We start from the raw sequence: 12,719 nt of genomic DNA, 5'->3' as shown, positions 1-12,719 counted from the left end.
TATTTCATGTTACGCACAAACCACGATAGCCCACGATGCGTATTTTTTTAACAATCATGGACCTCACGATCATGTTTCGTGGGCTATACGACCGAAAATTAAATATTACATTGTGGCTTCCATGATAGATAACTTCTATTGTAAAACAACAAAGACCGTTAGTTTATCAATTAAATCAAAAACTGACGGCAAAAATATAAATTAACACTTGTCGTTTTCATTCGTTGTAATAAAGCTAGCTACATAATAGATTTTAATCGTTCGTAAATCAAAATGCGATTTTAAAAAACATTTCTATCGCCGCTTTTCGTTTTTAAACTTTTAAAATGCAGTCTAAAAAACATTTCTATCTTCGCTTTTCGCTTAAAAACTTTTAAAATGCGATCTAAAAAAACATTTCTATCACTGCTTTTCGTTTATAAACTTTTAAAATGCGATCTAAAAAACATTTCTATCGCTGCTTTTCGTTTATAAACTTTTAAAATGCGATCTAAAAACATTTCTATCACCGCTTTTCGTTTTTAAACTTTTAAAATTTAATCTAAAAAAGCATTTCTATCGGTGCAGACAAATTTAACTTTTCAGACAAATAACATTTCATAAAAATACGATCGCGTCCATGACGAAAAAGTATACACCAAGCAAAAAATATGAATATGCTTTTTTAACTTGAAACAAACAAATTGACTTTAATAAAAGACTTTTTTTAAAAGAAAAAAAAAAATTATACTGGCTATAAAAATCGTGGAGCTCGCAAAAATAATCGTGTGACACACAATCCTTCGTGGAGATAATAATGTTAGCGTGGTGGCCACGATAGAATGTTTGTTATACATAAAGACCACAATTTTATCATGGTTCGTGTGCACCACGCTCGTTACACGAACACTATGTTAACAAACCTTTTCACAACACTGTAGTTCGTAGTTAGCTAACGAAAGGTAACCACAATAAAAATCTGTCTGAAGATGATGCTTAGCTATCTAGATTTTGCTCCAAAAGATTATCTTTGCTCAAACTTCCTAACATTGTTCCTAAAACTCCAAAATGTGTTTAGCTCTGCACTGTCTTCACCTAAAATACAGAAACTTTTCACCTCCAGAAAAATTGTTATGACGTTAAACCGAATCACCGAATAGGGTAATGCCTTTTGGTTTATTTGAATTCATTAAATATCCTAAGAATGCCTGTGTGAATAAATGGACTAATAATTACTTTGCTTCACCTAGCGCCCTCATCTTTATTTCTGGCACGCAAATGCCAAAGCCGAAAGATCTTACAGCTAAAAATGCAAACAATGGAATTCATTTAGGGTAAACAAATAATTTAGGGTGACCACTAATAAATTGAGAACAAAAGTAAGTATATTAAGGATAATTAAGGAGACAAATTGACATTTTATAAGGATATTTTGCTGCGAATGAGAATAAAAAAATAAGGATAATTGGGGAGAAAACCAATTTATACATAATTATTATGCCTTGAAAGATACAAAATATAGGATTTAAGGTAACAGAGAAATATGTCTTATTTTACTGGTGGTGAACAATCCATGAACACATTTTCCAAAAAGTTACGATCAGAAAAAATAGAAATAAGGAGAAATTAAGGAGAATAGCTAAAATTTTAATTTTTTTAAGGTGGCAGTAACCCTTTAAAAAATCGAATTTTTTTTTTACATTATTAGTTATAAAAGATTATTTTTAGACTATGTATCCATATTTTTTCTGTTATAACACACTTGTCACGATTTTATAGCTAAAATACTATTATTTTTCACCAAAAATATTCAGCAATTACTTTTTAAAATAAAATTCATGAATAATTTATAAGTTCTGCCAAAAATAGTTCAAGTCTATGCGCTTGCGAAATTGTACAGAAAGAATGGACGTAATTATTAAAGTGAAACGTTAGTAACAACAAAGATGGCGTATTATGTAGAAATTTAACACGATTTTTATTATGCTACACCGCACAAGCCTAAACTTACTTTAAAATTTTTAGACAGGCTTTGTGAACCATGCAGCCATGATACAGTGTGCGGAAATCTTTTTATTCTGAATATTTATATGATTTATACAAATATACGATGCAGCAGGGGATGTTTACAAAGAATCTATTGAAAAAACAAGAGGCTATTGTTCAAAAAATATGAATGAACAAAAAAACTCCGCACACCGTTTTAACAGGGTTAACCCAAGGTTCATTTAAAAACAGAAGCTGATGAAATTTTTTCTTGTTTATGATAAATTTTTAAATAGAAATTTCTGCTGGCTCAGCAAATTTGGTGTTAAAGTAAAATTATGTCATTATGTATTAAGGCCTCTATTTTTAGGAAATAGTAAAAAAATGGTATAAATAAAACACTGAGTAAATAATTCTGCTATTTGGACAGCTAAAAAAGGGTTACTGCCACCTTAAGTATATTAAAGCACTTTTACGAAGATTTTCTTTTCTAAGGTTACTTAAGGAATTTAAGGAGGAGTGGTCACCCTGTAATTAGGCGGCATGACCTAATTAGGATGTCGTTTAGTTAGGCGACGTGGTGTAGTTTAATTAGGCGACCCATAGTCTAACTAGGCAAACGAAAATTTACTGTTGTAAATACGTAAAAAGTATTGTGTTTCGCACTACAATTTTTATGTGAATCAAGTCTGTCCACTTTGCAGACAATTTTGACCAATTATCATCTTACTTACATCGCGCGTTGGCAACTTATGGCCCAAACCTCGTGTGGCACTATTTGTTGTTTTAAATAATGGATTTCAGCCATCTATGCCACAGGGAAAAAATTAATAAACGTGGTAGTGTTTGACAAGGATTTTAACATTGTTAAAATAGGATGTGAATCAAAAAGAAACGTTACAAAACAAACAAAATAATTGTTACTACATCCATCTTAAAGAGAAACATTTTTTTTTGCGTTTTGTGAAATAGTATCTTCATTAAATTATTGTGTATTTTACTATTGTCACCTAAAATATAGCAACAAGGAATGTGTGAAAAGCTATTAAATATTGCAATGTCTTAACTAGGTTAAGACATGGCCTAACTAGTCTGCAATGTGTCGCCTAATTAGGTGATATGCCCTAATTAGCCTACCGTTGCCTAATTAAGTGTTTACCCTGACTGATTTATAGCTAGCTAATAGCTAGCTACCTCAAACTGTGGCGAAATAATTGCCATCTCTCTGTAAGCTATCCTGAGATTTAGATAATTTGTCTTTACATTTAGATACGAAATTCATCTTCATGTGGTACAATTCCTAGATCAGGGGATTGCATCCTCTAAGGAAAAAACAATGCGGTGTACTTACTGAGCTACTGAGCAAACAAACACGTGTATTTGATCTTTTTGAACGAAAGTATATAGAAACAGGGAAATTAAAGTTAAGCAACCAGCCGAACTTTTGTGTTGCTTATAAAAAAGCGTGTATTATTTCTGACATAACAGCATTGGTTTCGCAAATACATATCGTAAAAACACGAAATTTAACCTTCAAGGTTGGGTTTTTCCCACATTGGTCACTTCTTCTCTGCCATGTTGGTTTACACTTTTCACGGATAATCTGATTTTTCGCCGATTGAGGGCCGATTCTCGAAGCCGTGGGGGCGTTCTGAGCGCACATTTCTCCATATCATATCATCACCATAGCATTATCAATATCATCATTGTCAATCATTAACAGCTCGTGCAGCATCGATCATATTATAAAACGTCAAAATATTACAGCCCTGGAATAGCTCTTGCGACAAGGTTACCGTTTGAATTGTGTTTCAAATAAACGCCCCTCTATAATAAAGGCGTTAATTAGAGGGCGCGTTAATTTCAACGCGGTAGCTCCTCTCACCAGGGCTTGTAAAAAGCATAACGATTTTTTTTTACCAATAATTTTTTTGTTTTCTCTAAACAGCTATGCTTCCTATAATTTGTCTAATCAAGAACATTTTGGTCTTCTTTCTTGTTTGTTTCGTTCTTGAACTCTTTATCATTCTTGTCGCAATAATTGTTGAACACCATCCGCGTGATATCTCAACAATCACAAAATTCATTCTGGGTAGGGGCGCAGCTGTAAGCACAACGCTAATTTTGCGGGTTTCTTCATTCGCGAAAGTTTATCCAGTAAGCTAAACGCGCAAAATACTTAGAAATCTTATTTCGAGAAAGAAAATTTATAACATTTTCAATTGCTACGCCAGTTTGATTCATTCCGCAGTCAGAGATATCAACGAATATTACGAAGATGAGGAGGAAGTATCGGAGCCTGAAGAACATCAGGAGTTCGATCTATTTGACGATATTCATGACGACACATCTTTGTAAAATATAAGAGTTTTTGAAGGTTTATATTATTGCCAAAAAAAGTGACGATTATGCTAAGAATTTTGAATTTTTTCTAACAGAAAAATCCTTGTCCGCGAAAGTTTCTTCAATTCAAGTAAACGATCACCCCTATGCAAGGAGGCTTTTTTGGAATGTTACAAAACCAAATTAAAGGAACTTTATATCAAGCTATAAGACAAAAAAATACAAGGCTTTTTTGGAAGAAAAGTTGATAACGGAAAAGATAACAAAATATAATTGGGGTACAGATCAAAAATGAGAAAAAGTCAGCAATCTACTAAAAATGCGTCCAATTCAGGTGAGCCACGCTGTCAGGATATTAGGGATATTATTACTAAGTCTGTAAATGTGGAAAGCACGTGTAAACACGGAAAACATGTCATTGTAATTGTTTATATTGTCTTTCCTACTTAACCCCTAAAAAAATTGAAAAAATTGTTTTTAAGAATTCAATTTTGCGTAGATTTAATTTCGCAGTTAGTCCAATTGTTGCGTTTATCGCGTGCATTTGAAAAAAACCTCGAAATCCGTGAAACTTTATCCGCACGGAATTTATTCCTTTTAAGGTAATATATAAATCAAATAATTTTAAGAAGTTCTAAACAGGTTACTTTAAAACCATAGTAGTAACACCCTCGGGTAGACACTATATGATATTACTCGAACATATTTCGTTTCCTATGGGAAATAACAATCAAATCTCCTTGACTATTTTTTTGCTGGAAAGGCTTAATACAGCTCTTCAAAATTAGTAACAGCAAATTTGGATTAATCATCCATGTTTTACAACAGAAAGTTACTAGTTTCACAATACCAAAATGTTTCTAAAACGCCCTTTTATTAGACGCCTTATTCTGCTTCCATTTGACCCCTCGATTAAACGCCCACGCCCTGTGTAAAGATTCTCTTCCAATTAATGCCTCCTTTATCTAATAGACGCCTTCAGCTAATAGATACTCCTCTGCAGATGGGCATATACATATATATTCCATGAACACCAGAAAAAAATACTAGGGCTTCGTAAACGCCTTCTCTTAAACGCCCACTAGAACATATGAATAACTTAATACCGAATCAAATATTTTATATAACGCCTCGGGCGTTTAGTTATAAAAACGCCCACTATTAGTAGTAGCGATGTGCCTTGTTACAATTTTAACTTGCAGTAAAATAAAACTATGCAGAAAAGAAAAATAAATATAAATTTAAGTAGGAAGACTATAAAAAAGTATTACTAATAGTTTTGAAATTCATTTTTGTAACACAAAAGTCCCCTGAGCAGCGGGATTATCCACACTTTCATGATTCCCTATTACTTAAAATTCACATCCGAGTCCGAATATTTCCAGTTTCATATACTCGTAATTAATTACATACCTGAATGTTATTTTTAAATATCATCTCAGCCAAACACTTCCACGCCTACCGCCTCTCTTTCGACAGTTTGGCTTGGCCTTGAAATGTTATAGATACGTTTTAAAAACGCGGTAATGTGTTTTACACAAATAAGTCAAAGTGATAACATGGTCGCAATCAAAGGGGAGGAAGAAGTGTGTTCTTATTGTTCATAGTGAGCATACCAATTTGGCCACTTGGTATGCACCAGGTTGGTAATATGACAGTTATCTTAAATTTTTTAGTATCTTCTGTGTTATTACTAACGATGTGATTGGAGGATCCACTTATCTTATTCGAGACTGCCGTTTTGAAGAATTCTTGCTGAAACCTAGCCCGTTTGTGGCTGTGAGTAATTCTAAAACAAAGAAATTGCGCACAACACAAATATGTCTGACTGAGTCTTTTTTTATGAAATTGATACCGTTGTAATCATAATGTAAATATGCATTATATGACAAACTGTAATAAATGTCAACAAATGTTTATACAATGACGAATAACAAAAATATTTCTTTCTCATGGTGTAAATGTTATAATTGTCGTTATGAAAGTTTGTTATACTGTCGCCATCATGTTAAGGCTGTTTGTAATATTATTATGTTCCTTTCTTATTCACGGATATCCTGCAAATGGTAAGTCATAAACACGGAAAATATTTTCTAAAATTTTGTCTTTAAAGTAGTTTGTTTGTGAACGTGTTGGAATTCACAATGTAATCGTTTCTCTCTTTTTAACAAGAAAAAATATTACACTGTGAATCGAAAGCTTTTAAATAAAAATAATCTATGAGCCGTCAAGAAAGATCATCTTTACGACTCCATGATAAAGTATAGGGCTCTCATTTACCAACAGAGGATTAACTAGTTAACATATTCAGAAGTACTTTGTGGTAAGATGTTCTTCATATTATTTGAATTTGCGGTTAACAGAGCTACGAAATAAATGTTAGCACTTACATTGAAGTGGTAAGACTTTTAATATAGAATTCCATTGTAATGGAAAACGATGCTATAAAATCATTTTATAGCGGGCATGTGGCGAATATCTTGTTAAAGCAAATACTTTTTGCAGAACAATTCGGAATTTGTGTCCAAATACTTAAAATTTGGCGAAAATTCAAGTAGAAATTTTTCGGATGGAAGCTTGTTTTATCGGATTCCATTTCTAAACGTCGAAAATTTTAATTTTGACCCTAAAATTTATTTGGAGGTTATTTTTAAGCAACGTTACGCTAATTTTTAAGGAATAAAGAGGAAATCCCAAACCAATCTGGTAAAGACATATCCAAAAGAGACTCATAAAAGACAGAATGCTTTTAGTATGCGTGAAAACCCGTTCCTCTATTTCTTATTGTAGCTCTGTATCATATTATTTTTAATGCATGTACGTGGTGCACAGAATTCTCTTTGACTATTCATGTGACGAAAAAGAAAACAAATTTTTGATGTCTTAAATGCATCAAGAACACGTAAAAAAAACAGTACAATTAGAAATTTTTTTATAAGGCTCACTTTTATCTATCATATTTACTGTTCAGAAAGTAACTACGACTAGCTGACTCGAACTAAGAGTAACTAACTTAAACCCTATATAGAGAAATGAAAAAAGAAAGAACTATTTTTCTATAGACAATATTTTTTTACTTTGAGAGCATGGTAGGATTAAAAGTGACGTCAGCAAGCAAGTATTCTTTCTAACATGCCGTTTAAATACGACACCATGCGAAGTAAAGTTATGTGAAATTACGTGTTTCTTAAAATATCTCGAGTGGTTTTGTGACCATTGTTTATTTTTGTCTCGAAGTACAGGATAATGTAGTATAAATCAGGTAGAGGGCAGGTGCGTGTGAATCTAATTTTTAGTAGAGAACTGTGATTGGTGCTCGATGACTCGATGACTATCCAAGGTAGTAAAAATGGAATCATAAATTTCAAGGTCTAAACGTCTAATCTGGCACACTATTGAACGAGATGGATATTTGAAGTTTAGTTTCAAAGTTGTTTGTAATTTTTTATCACCTAGACAGGAAAGGAGAAAACTCAAAGCAAGGTCTATTTTACGGTATCGAAAGCCATAGAAACATGCGCATAAATCTGAAATATTCAAAACGTTAACTCTATGCAAAACTGCGACTGACTGTCCATACTCAACTATTTCATCTTTTTTAAAAGCAAAAGATTTATAGCCTGCAACAAAATATCACGCAAAAAATGTAACTAGCGAAGGATGTGTGGAAGGAAAATGACTCAAGTTTATTTGACGCTTAGTCCTTTCTTTTTTATATCGAATCATGCTTGATCCCTGATATAGGCACATTAGTGAAGTCATGAAAAACTTTTACAAAGTCACTGAGAAAAATAATAACTTTTGTGACCTTATCCTTTTTTCAGATCGACAACGTCGCATTCGAGGAATAACAGATTGGTGCGTTTTCAGTGATGATGGATTAGAACTTGATTGCACAAGTATAAAGTTTATTGGACAGACTGTTGACATACGTATGAAATTAAACAAATGTCAAGAGCCTGTAACATTAAAATTTAAAATTGTGGTCAAAGCTCTAGGTAAGTTAGTTAGCTTTTTAAACGTAGTTGTTAATGCTTTTAAAAAACAGGGCTTTTACACTACATAGTTGCATAGGGAAACCTTTTCATTATACGGCCTTTTCTCAAACGCCCTGTCAAGTAAACATCCCTACTTAACTTGAAATTTCTAATAATAACGTCGAATAATTTTTTGCAGGAATAGATTTATCACATGTGGTGGAGAGCAGTCAAGAGTTTGCAGTGACTGGATTTGAATACAATGTCGGGGGAGTTGCACAAGCGGGTGTATACGTAAAGACAGATCTATATAAAACGAATACTGATAAACTCAAACTAAAGGTAATGCTCGCCAAAAAGGTTAAGATCTAATCAGAACAAACAGTTGAGCTTTTATCATTTTTTGTGTCTATATGAAAATATCCGTATGTGTATCCAACAGCCAAAATGGTATTGCAAGTAGCGAGACGAAGGCAATGGGGTATAAAAAGGACAGGCCAGCTCGTGAATTTTTCCACGGGCCACCGACTCGTCTTATATACTCCTTCTTTCTTTAGTTGATGCTAAAGGTAAAGGTTACAAAAAGGGTCCCGATAAAATTACCATTTCTGACAGTCTTTGATGGGAAAATCCAGATACATACCACTTCTTGCAGGGAAGGTAAGTCGTAAACGTCTTCCCAAACTACTCCTCGTCATTTTGTTCATTCATGTAATGCGCTTGGCTATCGCTGGTATATTGCGCATGCGCATGACTATTATTGGCATACTGCGCATGTGTATGGAGACCATTTGTACATTGCGCAGGTGCCTAGCTATTAAGTAATGGTATACCACTCATGCGCACGGCTGTCAATGCTAAACTGTGCATGCGCGAGACTCTCATTGACACAATGTGCGCGTATATGACTAGCAGTGATATACTGCGCATATTAAGATCGTTCGTGTATTGCGCATGTCAATAACTATCAATTGTATAATACTTATTCACACATCCGTCACTGAGATCCCATATTAATATCCTTTTGTTATTTCCAACTTTTGTTTAGAGTGCTATCTTAGGAATGACTTCTATATTATTCTTCAGGTTTTGTATGGGGAAGACTACAAATAGGCGAGAAGACTGGCTTGATCGTCGGCCTCATCGTTGTTGTCGTTATAGTCGTCGTCATAGTCGTGTCAATTATACGACACTTTAAACGTAAGCGTGGACTAAAAATTTCAAACAACGACAGAAGCTCGTCTTTCAGCAGAACAAATAATAATATACGGAGCGGATTGATCCTTAACAATATAAAAAGTTACGAAAATAAACAATACGTTTCGGACCAAACAAATATGCAATTAGTCGGTAAAAAAGGTCCACAGAAATATAAGCCATTTGCAAAGATAAGGTTATGAAAACACTGTAATAAAAATATCGGTGCTAAGGATGCTGCTGAAAAGCTTCATACATGGCTGATGCAAAGAAATCAGATTTAGAAACGCACAAGATTAATTTCTAACGCTTGTTCCATGCACGAGAAAATTATTACTCGAAAGAAAATTTCACCACTTAGTAGATTTGCAAAAGTTCTCAAAGTTTAATTGTTCAACCGTCGATTCAGAATACGTCGCTCTAGAAATTTCCTATGTGTTTCTTTACGGAAAAAATGAACAACGAACAATATATTCTTCGTAGAGACAATAATTTACGAATAATAAAGTTAAGTAGCGCTGGCGCTCCGCTTTGGTGGCAATACAGAAAGACAAAATATACTGTATATGATGATGATTTGTAGAGTAATCGATAAAAAATCACTTTCATCCTGATTAATTTCCTATCTTTTTTCTCTATTTCTTGTCGCCTTTTTTTATTGATATAATTTCTTGTTACGATGGCACTTATTTGGTGCCTATCGAGCAAACTGATGGTTAAAAACATTTGCGCAATATCTAAAATCGCAACATGGATAAGTTTGTTTTAATGGTCTGCATACACTTTAATCTGTTAGATGTGGGTTGTGAGGCTGTACTTGAGAAATAGATTTAGCTCCTAAGATATTCTGTTGTTCCTTCCTACACTTTCCATGTGTTCGCTAGTCTCCTGTATGCGTGTTGTGAATATCACTACTGCGGTCCCATATTTAGCTTTTATTCTTACTACATTCAGTGAATTGCGTTTTGTTTTATAAAAAACGCGGGAAAACACTTAAACTATTTGTGTCTAACTTTTTCTGGATATAAAAATTTATCCTTTTTGTATAAATTGAATCAATCGTTTTTCTATCAGATTATTTTTTTAAATCCAAAGGATAGCTTTTTCTGTTAAATCTGAATCCATCCCAAGGTTATTACCGGTACCGAAGCTTAGATGGCTTATATTGTAAAGCTATTTTCACGGTACCGCAGACAGACTTTCTACTAAATATTTTAATAATAAAGACTGAGCTGAATGGATAACAACTCATAGTCAAACAAATTATAACAAATTTTTACCCCGTATAGAATCCACACTCCGTCTGTCAAATATTTTCTTTATGAAAATTTGTTATCCCATCCCATATGAATCTGTTTCTGATTTAAGAATATTCTGCAAAAACATAAAAAGGAAAATATTTTTTAGAATGTTATTTTTATAGCACTTTGCATAACTTTATCTTTTCGGACTGTAAAATATTGATGCCCTGTTTAACAACAGAGGGGCAACTATTTACACGTTAGGTCGAATTTTGTAGCAACAGGTCCTTTCTATTTTTTAAATTTGCGGTGGGATCATTTACAAAAATGGTGGCAATTCGTTTAAAAATATTTGTATATGCCACACGAATTTTCTTTTTCCTTACAGTAGTTAATTCATGTTTTTAAAAAACATTGCACGAGAGGGGATCTACAGCTCAAATTTTAGCCACGGCTAAGTTTTTAGCCGAGGTAAACTTAGCTCTGTTATGGTTAATTTTCAAGATCATAGGTGGGCTGATATATCAGCCCGGGATGAAACACAGGTTAGATATTTTATCCCGGGCTAAAAGTCGTTAAAATCACGCAAAAACATAATTTTTCTTCTGGTAAAGGCTGGAATTTCGGTACAGATTAAAATATAAGCAATATTATTTAAAGATAAAATGTGGCTTTAGTAAGAGGTAAAATCATTTCTTAATAAAGCGCCTATCTCGAATAACCACCCATTTTTCCACCTTACACACAGAGAAGCGAATTTGAAATATCAGACAAAACTAATTAACATGTACAATTTTTTTACAACACACTGATAACAGCGTCTGCTAAAAATTCATTACGTAACGGCTTCTTTTTAAGTATTCCTATATTTTTATCTTTTAAAATTTTTTTGCATGGAGTATACACAAGAGGTATTGTCGTTTTATTTCATGGCGTCATTATAGCAGTCATCGCCGCCATTAGAATAGTCCTGAAAATTTTATTATATGTCAAAATGAGAATTAAAAGGTCCAGACGTTCACCCTCTAGAAGACCGGATCATCGCCGCCACCGGAATAGTCATAAAAATTTTATTATATTTCAAAATGAGAATTAAAAGGTCCGACGTTCACCCTCTAGAAGACCGGATCATCGCCGCCATCAGAATAGTCCTGAAAATTTTATTATATGTCAAAATGAGAATTAAAAGGTCCAGACGTTCACCCTCGAGAAGACCGGATCATCGCCGCCACCGGAATAGTCATAAAAATTTTATTATATGTCAAAATGAGAATTAAAAGGTCCAGACGTTCACCCTCGAGAAGACCGGATCATCGCCGCCACCGGAATAGTCATAAAAATTTTATTATATGTCAAAATGAGAGTTAAAAGGTCCAGACGTTCACCCTCTAGAAGACCGGATCATCGCCGCCACCGGAATAGTCATAAAAATTTTATTATATGTCAAAATGAGAATAAAAAGGTCCGACGTTCACCCTCTAGAAGACCGGATCATCGCCGCCATCAGAATAGTCCTGAAAATTTTATTATATGTCAAAATGAGAATTAAAAGGTCCAGACGTTCACCCTCGAGAAGACCGGATCATCGCCGCCACCGGAATAGTCATAAAAATTTTATTGTATGTCAAAATGAGAGTTAAAAGGTCCAGACGTTCACCCTCTAGAAGACCGGATCATAGCCGCCACCGGAATAGTCATAAAAATTTTATTGTATGTCAAAATGAGAGTTAAAAGGTCCAGACGTTCACCCTCTAGAAGACCGGATCATAGCCGCCACTGGAATAGTCATAAAAATTTTATTATACATCAAAATGAGCATTAACATTTATTAAAGTAGGGTTTCTAGTTTGTCACTAAAAATGTCTGTCTGTCTGCTTTAAACTTTCAGAAGACAATATAAAAATGTCGTCCGTAAAGTCTCTTGTTTCTATTTTTGCGGGTCGCCATTTTATGCTTTGCATAGGATATCCTCTTTTAGCGTTACAAAGAGGCAGAA

At 33.8% G+C, this 12,719-nt stretch overlaps 1 protein-coding gene across 1 annotated transcript; it reads left to right on the top strand.

Annotated features, from left to right (window-relative positions):
- The first annotated feature begins 6,054 nt into the window (after nucleotides 1-6,054).
- Nucleotides 6,055-10,100, top strand: LOC130622992 (uncharacterized). Its single transcript, XM_057438462.1, has 5 exons — nucleotides 6,055-6,374; nucleotides 8,133-8,306; nucleotides 8,485-8,627; nucleotides 8,843-8,945; nucleotides 9,372-10,100. The coding sequence occupies exons 1-5, from the start codon at nucleotides 6,287-6,289 to the stop codon at nucleotides 9,683-9,685; spliced, it is 822 nt and encodes a 273-aa protein (XP_057294445.1). The 5' UTR covers nucleotides 6,055-6,286; the 3' UTR covers nucleotides 9,686-10,100.
- Nucleotides 10,101-12,719: the final 2,619 nt, after the last annotated feature.

The sequence above is a fragment of the Hydractinia symbiolongicarpus genome, chromosome 13, assembly GCF_029227915.1.
Source record: "Hydractinia symbiolongicarpus strain clone_291-10 chromosome 13, HSymV2.1, whole genome shotgun sequence".
Classification (NCBI taxonomy): Eukaryota; Metazoa; Cnidaria; class Hydrozoa; order Anthoathecata; family Hydractiniidae; genus Hydractinia; species Hydractinia symbiolongicarpus.
This window is presented reverse-complemented; position numbering and strand designations above follow the sequence as displayed.